Source organism: Oncorhynchus keta, chromosome 12 (assembly GCF_023373465.1).
Source record: "Oncorhynchus keta strain PuntledgeMale-10-30-2019 chromosome 12, Oket_V2, whole genome shotgun sequence".
NCBI classification, from domain to species: domain Eukaryota; kingdom Metazoa; phylum Chordata; class Actinopteri; order Salmoniformes; family Salmonidae; genus Oncorhynchus; species Oncorhynchus keta.
In genome coordinates, this window is record NC_068432.1 from 36567727 (window position 1) to 36581801 (window position 14075).

At 41.1% G+C, this 14075-nt stretch overlaps 1 protein-coding gene across 4 annotated transcripts in view; it reads left to right on the forward strand.

The window, feature by feature from the left end:
• LOC118391600 (unconventional myosin-Vb-like) overlaps positions 1 to 14075 on the forward strand; it is a 94246-nt gene that overhangs the window by 29477 nt on the left and 50694 nt on the right. For all 4 annotated transcript variants that reach the window (XM_052458154.1, XM_052458151.1, XM_052458152.1 and 1 more), the window contains exons 5-12: positions 146 to 302; positions 1886 to 2029; positions 2805 to 2886; positions 3101 to 3208; positions 3385 to 3494; positions 3626 to 3891; positions 4932 to 5013; positions 13742 to 13882. In XM_052458154.1, the coding sequence (XP_052314114.1) occupies positions 146 to 302; positions 1886 to 2029; positions 2805 to 2886; positions 3101 to 3208; positions 3385 to 3494; positions 3626 to 3891; positions 4932 to 5013; positions 13742 to 13882 (1090 nt within the window). The remainder of the gene's footprint in view (positions 1 to 145; positions 303 to 1885; positions 2030 to 2804; positions 2887 to 3100; positions 3209 to 3384; positions 3495 to 3625; positions 3892 to 4931; positions 5014 to 13741; positions 13883 to 14075) is intronic.

Below are 14075 nucleotides of genomic sequence, written 5' to 3' on the forward strand. Positions count from 1 at the left end.
AGCATTGTGCAACTATAGGATTGATCCACTGTATTACTGTAGCGTTATTGCAATATCTGATATTGTCTGATGGTCAGTTACCTTTTTAACTGCAAATAACTGACAAAATGTCTCCAATGTCGATCTCAATCGCTTCTTCCTGTAGAGATGAGAGGAACCAATCCATCATAGTAAGTGGAGAGTCTGGGGCAGGGAAGACCGTCTCTGCTAAGTACGCCATGCGGTTCTTCGCCACTGTGGGAGGGTCAGCCAACGACACCAATGTTGAGGAGAAGGTGCTGGCCTCCAGCCCCATCATGGAGGTGAGGATGGGCTGATGATCCCATACTGTCGACCAGCCCAGGCCAGCTATATAGCATACTAGTAAGGGAAATCGAGTGCAAACCGGAAGTAGTCTTAAGTATATTGCTGTCCAGTCAGGTTGTTACTAGTTACCACACCCACAAAGTCAAACCCTGCCTATTTCTACAATTTATCTTCTTAAAATGTTATTTTAAACTTAACTCGAACCTTAACCACACTGCTAACCTTATGCCTAACTCTTTTTCTTTTTAATCATTTTTGTTTTCGAGATTTTTTACAATAATATTGGCAATTTGACTTTGTGGCTGTGGTAACTATTGAAAACCGTCACGTTTTATTGAGCGCATTTCACATTACTTTTGGGTTGTAAATCCTATTATAATGCTCACATGAATCTCATGCTGAATATATGTTCATGTCATCACAAAAAAAGTATTCAAATTTAGTTGCTAGTAGAATAACGTTACAATGCAAATATTATGTGTAAAATAGTTGTTTATGTTGTTTTGGAGCTAAACCTCCTTTGCACTGCACTCCATTCTACCACCTTTTGCTTAGTTGTTTCGGTGGGCTGGCCCTCATTTGATCTGTAAGCAAAGTATTCCCATAGTTTGCTTCTGCAGCCAGTTTTGTCAACAAGCTGCGGGCGTGGTGGTATGATGTTTTTGTTAGAATAAGTTGTGCTGTCTGCATTTTCTCTCTCTCCTCTCACTTGGTTCTCGAAAGTGGCTCGTGCTGGGTCAGCTTCAAGCGCAATTAGCCTGGATAGCTACGGCCCCCCTGAGAAGATTCAGAAAAATGACTTAACAGACTCGATCCTCTCAATCCGTATATAACGTGCGACGCATTTGACAGAAGTACCGAAAGTAACACAAATTCTAGTACCGAACCACTTTTCATGTTCTAGTATTGAAAAAGTACAGGAGTTTTGGTATAGCGTGCAACACTATTAGGTTAGTTCTTGTTAACGTGATCGTGTTAACTTTCTCGGCACACAAAAAGTACAATGAACTCCACATCTTCAGTTGTAACTTTGGAGAGTTCAGGCTACAGAAAAGTACTTGTATGGGGAATCATTATGAAAACTGTATGTGAAGAAGCCTAGCAAGCACAGCAGGAGTCCATTACCCTCTCCCGTGTTCTGAATCAGCAGAAACCTTCCTAACAGCAAAGTCCCTCAGCCTGTGTGGAACGATAAGACCAGGAAAGGCTGCTACCTAGAAAGTTATCCGTCTGTTGGTCAGGAAGTTCAGGAGAAGGGCGGTCAGACATTTCTGTCTGATCTAGCTGACGTGAGGCTGGTAATGGACAAAGAAACAGAAACAGGACTGATCTGTATGCAAGGACCGACTGGCTCAAGCCCCATCTTGGCAGGTGTCACAGCTCAGAATTAGGAGCATTATGACTGTCAAGGTATATTACAAGCAGTAAGGAGACTCTAAAGTTTTTTTTGTGTGGTATGAATTACAATATGAGAGGATAGAAATATATATTTTACAGTGGTTATGATTTGCCTTTGATCTCTTTTGAAGATTTTCTTTTGAAACTCACACTTTTTTCCGCCCCGTTCTTCTCTTTATAGGCTATTGGAAATGCGAAAACCACTCGCAACGACAACAGCAGTCGTTTTGGGAAGTACATCCAGATTGGTTTTGACAGGAGTTATCACATCATAGGAGCCAACATGCGCACGTATCTGCTGGAGAAGTCAAGGGTAGTCTTTCAGGTACGTGTAACTCCATGTTGTTCAGTCTGGGAAGAAATTGGTTTCACTCTGTATTACTACTGCAAGTCCTTGCTTCCTTCACATTTACTTTCCTTAGTTTAAATAAGCATTTGATTAAGCCCTAACTTGACACATTTTTCCAGACAATCAAATATCATTATGAATTTATCTAAGTAATTTAAAAAAATGAATAGAGCTACAAGATTAAATTGCAGCCCAGGGGAACTCCTGATCTAACAAAACTACCCAAGTCTTTCATTCACTCAGAAGATATTATTGATAAAGAGTTAATGAGGCAGTGCAGGCAAAAATATCATTTTCCTGTATATTATATATATTTCCACAGGTTGAAATAATACTGTGAAATTGTGAAAATTCTGATAATGTCCTTTTATTGTAAGAGCTGTTGGAAAAGACTGAAATTGCAGCTTGTTTTGCAAGGATGATGTTTTGGATTCCCTGGTGACATCACCAGGCGGAATAAGTTAATAGACTAATAACAACATGATTTTGCCCTCCTTTCTACCAATAACAGCTAGTTTTTTAGGTTATATGTCTCTCCTATTAGACTCCTCCAATTAGGACCCTCACTCAGACCACTCCCAGACAGTTGTAGCAACATTTTTGCATGAGAAATTGCTTTTTGACAATTTAATTGAAAACAATCACAGTAAAGTACTTAATTGTTACCCAGAAATGATTTAATATTGAGGTAAAAATGGCTGCATTGGTCCTTTAAGTGATATAATATCTGTAGTATATTTCTGCTTTTTAGGCAGAGGATGAGAGGAATTACCACATCTTCTACCAGCTGTGTGCCTCGGCTAGCTTGCCAGAGTTCAAAGACCTAGCCTTGAGTAAGTGTCACAGATGAAGACAATATTCCACTATCTATCTGTTTCGTAAGCAATTTATTCTCTTTATGTCATGTTTACTAGAGGCAATTATTTCTCATACTAAAGGATTCAGAGAATAATGGATGCCTATCATGCCTGTCAGGGCCTCCTAATAAGAACACTGGTCTTATACATTAATGTATATCTCTACTTAACTGCTGCTTTCATCCTGAAGCCAGTGCAGAGGACTTCATCTTCACATCACAAGGAGAGAACATCTTCATTGAGGGGGTTAATGATGCTGAGGACTTTGAGAAGACGAGAGAAGCCTTTACGTTACTGGGTAAGTGTCTGACTGCATGGGTACGTTCTAAGCTAGCAACACACCTACATTAGAATAGGCGTAAAGGCTGATTGGGATTTTATTCTAATCACACAAAAGAGAAATAGAAACATGTTATTTTTCAATCTCCCGATGGAACAACTGTTAACATGCACCTTACTCTGGTTGTTTGACAGGTGTTAATGACAGCAATCAAAGCAGCATATTCAGAATCATAGCTTCCATCCTGCATCTGGGAAACGTGGAGATCTGCTCGGAGAGAGACGGAGACTCCTGCCACATATTAGTATGTCACTATCCAGTCTTATCTAGCTTAATTCTGTTTGAGTTTCTAGTTCCACATCACAACCCCGAACCATGTATCTTGTCTATACCTCATACCTAATTTGTTGATTCAATGTGTGTGTGTGTTTATAGAAGAACGACCCTCACTTGGCGCATTTTTGCCAGTTGCTGGGGGTGGAGCTGGAGCAGATGGAGCACTGGCTATGTCACAGGAAGCTGGTTACCACGTCAGAGACCTACGTCAAGAACATGTCTCGCAAACAGGCAGCTAATGCACGCGACGCACTCGCCAAGCACATCTACGCCCACATGTTTGACTGGATCGTGGAGTACGTCAACAAGTCCCTGCACACCTCCTCCAAACAACACTCTTTCATTGGTGTTCTGGACATCTACGGGTAAGGCTGTCCACCTGTGCTCCCCAAAACCTCTAAAAACAAAGCTCAACAGTGTTTGAATTGTGGGAGGAACTTGACTGTGTGAGAACTGATTTTCTTGCCAGCGCCAGGAGTGAAATCTCAGCCATGGTGAATGGTAAAATAATCCCAGGCTTGCAGTAAATTAATACACTGTGACAGCAGGCACACAGAACAACATCATCTCAATCCCACATTCTTAATTTTGCCTCACAGTTCTGTCACACCATGTTCTTTGTACTAGGGTACGAAGAAGCTTGTATTTGATGAGTAGATTCCATAACTACTCAGTGTGTGTGCCCTCGAGTCTGCAGATGTGCCTCTGTGTCGGCGCATATGTGTGAGCGCTCTGTGTTTCTCCAGCTAAATATCTCCATCCACTGTGTTTTAAGTGCGTCTTCTCATTACAGTATTCTAAGTGTATAGAACCATATTGACTGGGGGAGCTGTGCTCTTCCTCTGCTTGACCCTGTCTGACTGAAGGCCTAATTGGTTCCCTGCTGTGAGTTAGATTATTGATAAGGCTGGCTGCTGGGGCAGGGAGGGGAGAGATACTGAGCTACAGTGGAAACCTCTCCCCAAATAAGACATTCAGCAGATACAGCAGCCTGGTCACTATTTTACATGCTTTTCACAAGCAGTGACTCAGAAGGCCAGTTTTCCATGGCCTCTGTATATTCAGCATTGTATTTTCAGCTATCACGTCAGGCATACATTTACATTTTAGTCATTTAGTAGATGCTCTTATCCAGAGCGGTTTATCGGAGCAGTTAAGGTGAAGTGCCTTGCTCAAGGGCACATTGACAGATTATTCACCTCCCTACATCAGTGGGATCAATAAACATCTCAGTCCTGAAGTCCTGGATTTTAATGACAACTCTAGCCTTGAATGAGTGTTGATTGTTTGGTGCAGTTTTCCTCTCAGCCCATGATGTAGAATCACTGTCCACAACACAGGATGACAGGAGACCAGAGACTTCTGACTCATTAAACACTTGAATGTTTTCTCTTCATCTGAACAGATTTGAGACCTTTGAAATAAACAGCTTTGAGCAGTTCTGCATCAACTACGCCAATGAGAAACTTCAGCAGCAGTTCAACCAGGTGAGTTTGAGACTAGATTGTAATCTAGCTACCTACCTTTTTTACTTGTATTTTTTTTTTTTTTTTTTTGGGTAGATCAGCTTTGATATTGTAGCTTCCATAAATGTAATTGTCTGCATCATTTCCAATCCCCTATATATGTTTTTGGAAATACATCTACAGTAGCAGTCTAAAGTTTAGACACCAGCTCTGTCAGGAGGAATGGGCCAAAATGCACTCAATTTATTGTGGGAAGCTTGTGGAAGGCTACCCGAAACACTTGACCCAAGTTAAACAATTCAAAGGCAATGCTCCCAAATACTAATTGAGTGTATGTAAACTTCTGACCCACTGGAAATGTGATGAAAGAAATAAAAGTTGAAATAATTAATTCTCTCCACCATTATTCTGACATTTCACATTCTTAAAATAAAGTGGTGATCCTAACTGACCTAAAACAGGGAATTTTTACGAGGATTAAATGTCAGGAATTGTGAAAAACTGAGTTTAAATGCATTTGGCTAAGGTGTATGTACATTTCCGACTTCAACTGAGTATGTGTGTATATATGTATGTGTTTTTATATATATATGTATGTATGTATATGTGTGTGTGTGTGTGTGTGTGTGTGTGTGTGTGTGTGTGTGTGTGTGTGTGTGTGTGTGTGTGTGTGTGTGTGTGTGTGTGTGTGTGTGTGTGTGTAGATATATATTGGAGGACAAAAAAAGCTGATACCGATTAATCGTCCAATTTTATATACAGCAGGGCAAAAAAGTATTTAGTCAGCCACCAATTGTGCAAGTTCTCCCACTTAAAAAGATGAGAGGCCTGTAATTTTCATCATAGGTACACTTCAACTATGACAGACAACCTTTTTTTTAAATCCAGAAAATCACATTGTATGATTTTTAATGAATTTATTTGCAAATTATGGTGGAAAATAAGTATTTGGTCAATAACAAAAGTTTATCTCAATACTTTGTTATATACCCTTTGTTGGCAATGACAGAGGTCAAACGTTTTCTGTAAGTCTTCACAAGGTTTTCACATACTGTTGCTGGTATTTTGGCCCATTCCACCATGCAGATCTCCTCTAGAGCAGTGACGTTTTGGGGCTGTTGCTGGGCAACATGGACTTTCAACTCCCTCCAAAGATTTTCTATGGGGTTGAGATCTGGAAACTGGCTAGGCCACTCCAGGACCTTGAAATGCTTCTTACGAAGCCACTCCTTTGTTGCCCGGGCGGTGTGTTTGGGATCATTGTCATGCTGAAAGACCCAGCCACGTTTCATCTTCAATGCCCTTGCTGATGGAAGGAGGTTTTCACTCAAAATCTCACGATACATGGCCCATTCATTCTTTCCTTTACACGGATCAGTCGTCCTGGTCCCTTTGCAGAAAAACAGCCCTGAAGCATGATGTTTCCACCCCCATGCTTCACAGTAGTTATGGTGTTCTTTGGATGCAACTCAGCATTCTTTGTCCTCCAAACACGACGAGTTGAGTTTTTACCAAAAAGTTATATTTTGGTTTCATCTGACCATATGACATTCTCCCAATCTTCTTCTGGATCATCCAAGTGCTCTCTAGCAAACTTCAGACAGGCCTGGACATGTACTGGCTTAAGCAGCAGTACGTCTGGTACTGCAGGATTTGAGTCTCTGGCGGCATAGTGTGTTACTGATGGTAGGCTTTGTTACTTTGGTCCCAGCTCTCTGCAGGTCATTCACTAGGTTCCCCCGTGTGGTTCTGGGATTGTTGCTCATCGTTCTTGTTATCATTTTACATCCGGCACTGTACATCCGGCACTGTAATATGGCGGACGGAAGACAGGGTGGTGCGGCAGGTGCCGCTTCTCATTCGAATGCTGTAATTTTATCTAAACCATCAGGTGTACGCCGATCCCAGTTAAGTAACTCATGCAAAGAGTTAAAGCGCAATAATGTGTTTTATCTCCCGTACTCTGCCATGACTGTCAGTTATGTAGCTGCTCTACTGATAATCTCAGTGCGTCCTTGCTGGGATGACACAATCAGTCTACTACCGGAGAATATCAACACCAAACACATTGGTTCACTGTTCCACGGGAGCGGACAGTACACAGCATACCATAATGTTCTGAATAATGGCCAAGTCTACCTCGCTCCTTATTCTACTGAACCGCTTAGGCGTAACAAACACAAGTCCAACATTTATCGGAAACTGTTAAACTACCTGTTCACTACCCTCCTGCTCTCCGGGGATGTACAACTCAATCCTGGGCCCAATATCACCGAGCCAGACTCACCCGGCTCCAGGATAGATTTTGACTCTTCAAACATACCAGAGTCGCTATATGCGATCCCTGACTCTGCTTCTGGTACGCAAGCTATTTTAATTAGTTCCCCGCATCCAGTGCAGGCGGGAGGGATTGTTAATTGTGCTACCGAACTGCCCCTAATCAAAACGAAACAAAACGGCCTAAACCCAGCCGTCAGAAAACATCGAAAATTTTAACTTTTTTCAATGTGTCAATCACTCTCGAGTCATCTGGGACCCACGAGCTAAGCCCAAGGGACTACTAGGGGGGCACTTGAACATTCGTAGTGTCATTCCAAAAAGTGATCAAATTCAACATCTACTCACAGACTCCAACCTTGACTTTCTCTGCCTCTCAGAGACATGGCTCCATAAACACTCTCCATATGCTGCTTTGATTGTGCCTGGCTACAATGTTTTCAGGAGAGTGTGATGATTTACATTTAAGAACATATCCGATGTAAACAAATTGAGTGGTTATGTGATAATGAACTAGAATGTATCGGCCTGAACGTTACACTGTCTCCCCAAATGTCGTTTACCCTCATTGGAATGTATAGGCCACCTTCCACCAAAAGTGTGTTTTTTGATCAGTTTAATACCATACTTAGGGAATGTGATTTTGGGAAAGAGGTCATCTTAATGGGAGATTTTAACATTAATTATGAAGACAAGTGTTGTAGGAAAACCCTCAAACGGATCACTAATACCTTTGACTTTACACAGCTAGTTAAAGGGCCAACTAGGGTGACTTGTTGCTCTAAAACACAGATTGATTTGGTGTTCAGTAATAAACCAGAGAGAGTGACTAAATCATTCAATATGGTTACTGGGCTGTCTGATCATAATCTGACACTTATAGCCAGAAAGCTGTCTAAGAGCAGGTTTAACCTCTCTACTGTTAGAAAGCCGGATCAACTCAGAATACCTAAGAGTGAATTAAACTATTTTGAAAAAGCAATTAAGGGAATAAACTGGAATGATCTCTTGTCCTATACAGACGTGGAAGCTGATAGTCAGGTTTTTCTATCCACAATCCAGACTACAATAAATGGCTTCCTAAAGAAAATCAAATCCAAACCTGGCCAAAAGAGCACTCTTAAATGGAGAAATCTGGAAATTGATGAAAGAACGAGATTATGCTCTAAAAACAGCCCTAAAATCTAAATTAGAGCATGACAGACGTAGGTTTACCATGTTGAGAAATAAGGTGATAAAATAAATCAGACAGGCCAAGGCAAACTTTTTTATTAACATAATTGGTGAAGCAAAGGGAAATTCTAAATTGATATGGGAGAATCTAAAAAAGTTAACAGGGAAAGACCATAGTAACACTGCAAAAAGACTAGAAATCATGGTGAATAACAATCTAACACAGGATGCAGTTGAAATAGCAACAGCCTTCAATTCCTACTTTATTGACTCTGTCAGGTTACTGACACAGAACCCCTCCACTGATTTCTTGGGCTCAGTGCTAGTGAATGACACTCAACCTGTCTTCATCATAAGGGAGGTTTCTGAGTCAAGGGTGAACAAGGTGATTAGCTCACTAAAGAACTCTAAAGCCAAAGATGTGTTTGGGATGGACTCTAACTTTCTTAAAAACTACAAAGAGTCACTCATTGGCCCCATTACTAAGGTCACCAACACATCTACTGGTCTCGGTGTGTTTCCAAGGGTATGGAAGTCGGCCATAATAACGGCCATCTTTAAATCAGGCGACCCTGCTGACGTGAGTAACTACAGGCCCATTAGTATACTACCTGTGGTGTCAAAGGTTGTTGAAAAGTGTGTAGCAGAACAACTGATTGCCCACCTCAACAACAGCCCTTTCACATTACACTCCATGCAGTTTGGCTTCAGAGCGAAACACTCCACAGAAACGGCCAACTGCTTTCTTCTGGAAAATGTGAAGTCCAAGATGGACAAAGGGGGTGCTGTTGGGGCTGTGTTTCTGGACCTAATGAAGGCTTTTGATACTGTTAACCATGAGATTCTTATCACAAAATTGTCCAAGTTCAACTTTTCCCCTGATGCCTTGAGATGGATGAAATCATACCTTGAAGGCAGAACTCAGTGTGTCAGAGTGAGCAATGAGCTGTCGCCCACTCGTAGCTATGATGTGGGCGTGCCCCAAGGGTCAATACTGGGGCCCCTCCTGTTCAGCCTGTACATTAATGATCTGCCTTCTGTATGTACTGGGTCTGAAGTTCAAATGTATGCAGATGATACAGTGATATATGTGCATGCAAAGAGCAAACAACAAGCTGCACAAGAACTCACTACTGTAATGGTCCAGGTTACAAAGTGGCTCAGTGACTGGTGTTTGCATCTCAATGTGAAAAAAACTGTTTGCATGTTCTTCACAAAGAGGGCAACAGATGCTACTGAGCCAGATGTCTATGTGTCAGGGGAGAAGCTCCAGGTGGTATCCGATTTTAAGTACCTTGGCATCATACTTGATTCCAACCTCTCTTTTAAAAAGCATGTGAAAAAGGTAATTCAAATAACTAAATTCAATCTATCTAATTTCCGATTTATACGAAATTGTTTGACTACAGAGGTAGCAAAACTGTACTTCAAATCTATGATACTCTCCCACTTAACATACTGCTTGACTAGTTGGGCCCAAGCTTGCTGTACAACATTAAAACCTATTCAGTCTGTCTACAAACAGGCTCTCAAAGTGCTTGATAGGAAGCCCAATAGCCATCATCATTGTCACATCCTTAGAAAACATGAGCTCTTGAGTTGGGAAAATCTTGTGCAATACACCGACGCATGTCTTGTATTCAAGATCCTTAATGGCCTGGCTCCCCCTCCACTCAATATTTTTGTTAAACAGAAAACCCAGACATATGGCAGCAGATCCACAGGGTCTGCCATGAGAGGTGACTGTATAGTTCCCCTAAGGAAAAGCACCTTTAGTAAATCTGCATTCTCTGTGAGAGCTTCCCATGTCTGGAATACACTGCCATCAGACACACATAACTGCACCACATATCACACTTTCACAAAATGCTTGAAGACATGGCTAAAGGTCAATCAGATTTGTGAACATGGTCCCTAGCTGTGTGTTGCCGCTTTCCATGTTGTCTGTAGCTTGTGAGGTATGGAAACACTTTGTTGCTTTTATGAATTTTGTCTTGCTGCTTTTTGTTCTATGTCTTGCTTGTCCTATGTTGCTATGTTGCTATGTCTATGGTGCTATTGTCTATATTGTAATTGTTTTTAATAACCTGCCCAGGGACTGCGGTTGAAAATTAGCCGGCTGGCTAAAACCGGCACTTTTACTGAAACGTTGATTAATGTGCACTGTCCCTGTAAAAATAAAATAAACTAAACTAAACTAAATTTTGACCCCACGGGGTGAGATCTTGCGTGGAGCCCCAGATCGAGGGAGATTATCAGTGGTCTTGTATATCTTCCATTTCCTAATAATTGCTCCCACAGTTGATTTCTTCAAACCAAGCTGCTTACCTATTGCAGATTCAGTCTTCCCAGCCTGGTGCAGGTCTACAATTGTGTTACTGGTGTCCTTTGACAGCTCTTTGGTCTTGGCCATAGTGGAGTTTGGAGTGTGACTGTTTGAGGTTGTGGACAGGTGTCTTTTATACTGATAACAAGTTCAAGCAGGTGCCATTAATACAGGTAACGAGTGGAGGACAGAGGAGCCTCTTAAAGAATAAGTTACAGGTCTGTGAGAGCCAGAAATCTTGCTTGTTTATAGGTGACCAAATACTTATTTTCCACCATAATTTGCAAATAAATTCATTAAAAAGTCATACAATGTGATTTTCCGGATTAAAAAAAAAAGTTGTCTGTCATAGTTGAAGTGTACCTATGATGAAAATTACAGGCCTCTCATCTTTTTAAGTGGGAGAACTTGCACAATTGGTGGCTGACTAAATACTTTTTTGCCCCACTGTATGTATGTATGTATGTATGTATGTATGTATGTATGTATGTATGTATGTATGTGTCTTTAAAAAAAAAAGAATATTTATTATTTTCCACTAACCCTTCCACGCCTCCCCTAATTGGAGTAAACTAATTAGCAACACGACTTAGGCTTCTACTTCCAGCTTATACATACTACAGTGCCTTGCGAAAGTATTCGGCCCCCTTGAACTTTGCGACCTTTTGCCACATTTCAGGCTTCAAACATAAAGATATAAAACTGTATTTTTTGTGAAGAATCAACAACAAGTGGGACACAATCATGAAGTGGAACGACATTTATTGGATATTTAAAAGTTTTTTAACAAATCAAAAACTGAAAAATTGGGCGTGCAAAATTATTCAGCCCCCTTAAGTTAATACTTTGTAGCGCCACCTTTTGCTGCGATTACAGCTGTAAGTCGCTTGGGGTGTCTATCAGTTTTGCACATCGAAAGACTGAAATTTTTTCCCATTCCTCCTTGCAAAACAGCTCGAGCTCAGTGAGGTTGGATGGAGAACATTTGTGAACAGCAGTTTTCAGTTCTTTCCACAGATTCTCGATTGGATTCAGGTCTGGACTTTGACTTGGCCATTCTAACACCTGGATATGTTTATTTTTGAACCATTCCATTGTAGATTTTGCTTTATGTTTTGGATCATTGTCTTGTTGGAAGACAAATCTCCGTCCCAGTCTCAGGTCTTTTGCAGACTCCATCAGGTTTTCTTCCAGAATGGTCCTGTATTTGGCTCCATCCATCTTCCCATAAATTTTAACCATCTTCCCTGTCCCTGCTGAAGAAAAGCAGGCCCAAACCATGATGCTGCCACCACCATGTTTGACAGTGGGGATGGTGTGTTCAGGGTGATGAGCTGTGTTACTTTTACGCCAAACATAACGTTTTGCATTGTTGCCAAAAAGTTCAATTTTGGTTTCATCTGACCAGAGCACCTTCTTCCACATGTTTGGTGTGTCTCCCAGGTGGCTTGTGGCAAACTTTAAACAACACTTTTTATGGATATCTTTAAGAAATGGCTTTCTTCTTGCCACTCTTCCATAAAGGCCAGATTTGTGCAATATACGACTGATTGTTGTCCTATGGACAGAGTCTCGCACCTCAGCTGTAGATCTCTGCAGTTCATCCAGAGTGATCATGGGCCTCTTGGCTGCATCTCTGATCAGTCTTCTCCTTGTATGAGCTGAAAGTTTAGAGGGACGGCCAGGTCTTGGTAGATTTGCAGTGGTCTGATACTACTTCCATTTCAATATTATCGCTTGCACAGTGCTCCTTGGGATGTTTAAAGCTTGGGAAATCTTTTTGTTTCCAAATCCGGCTTTAAACTTCTTCACAACAGTATCTCGGACCTGCCTGGTGTGTTCCTTGTTCTTCATGATGCTCTCTGCGCTTTTAACGGACCTCTGAGACTATCACAGTGCAGGTGCATTTATAAGGAGACTTGATTACACACAGGTGGATTGTATTTATCATCATTAGTCATTTAGGTCAACATTGGATCATTCAGAGATCCTCACTGAACTTCTGGAGAAAGTTTGCTGCACTGAAAGTAAAGGGGCTGAATAATTTTGCACGCCCAATTTTTCAGTTTTTGATTTGTTAAAAAAGTTTGAAATATCTAATAAATGTCGTTCCACTTCATGATTGTGTCCCACTTGTTGTTGATTCTTCACAAAAAAATACAGTTTTATATCTTTATGTTTGAAGCCTGAAATGGCAAAAGGTTGCAAGGTTCAAGGCGGCCGAATACTTTCGCAAGGCACTGTATATACATTTGACGGACAATTTATTTTACAATAGTTCTATTTTGTTTGTTTTTAGACCTGTTCTTCCTCGACCCTCAACCTCTCCCATCTATTTCTGATGTCCACCCAGTTTGATTTATTTTTGCCATTTATTTTTAACTGTGCTGTTTTACAAATGTTCTGAATCCATTTACATTTTACGGACACCGTATATTTTACATTAGTTATCTTGTTATTATTCCCACCCTTCAACTCCATTCAACCCCTCTCATCTATCTCTTAACACCATCCATATTGGATTTCTATTTGCCATATATTTTTCGTCTGTGCTGTGATGTTTCACAAAAGTTCTGAACCTTTCTATTCTCATAGGTTCTACAGATTGTAAGTTAAAGATTTTTAAAAATTCTTAAAGTATTATTATATTATTCAGCGATTTGACTGAGTTTTCAAATCACCCAGTAGTGCTATCTGCAGAGTTGGCTCCAGATAAATGTTGCAGTTATTCAGCCAATCCTGGACCTGTGACCAAAAACAAGCTACAGTACCAAAATAAATGATCTAATGACTCTGTCTACCTACCCTTTACCTTAGTTTCCAATGTTCTGTCGAGGAGACGTGAGAACTTGTCGCTGTGAACCTCATGACTCAACATGTATTTATTGAAGTGAAATAATTCATGACTTAGTCTAACTGATAACCTGCTGGGCTGTAGCTCACTGTGTAGTTGTCTCCTCTCTGTGTCCTCAGCATGTGTTCAAGCTGGAGCAGGAGGAGTACATGAAGGAGCAGATCCCCTGGACGCTCATCGACTTCTATGACAACCAGCCTTGTATCGATGTCATAGAGGCCAAGCTGGGAATCCTGGACCTGCTGGATGAGGAGTGCAAGGTGGAGCACCCTGTCTTACATTTATTGTCTTAGTCCTAAATCAACACGGTCTTTACTCCAGAGCTCCAGAGTACATAGTTCTTAACTTATTAGTGAGGATGTTTATAAGGACGATTGGCCATGGGAGGAGTTATAGTGCAGGATGCACTTGAGTAGTCTCAGGAGTTGAAGTGGGGAGCAGAGCAGAGCGTAC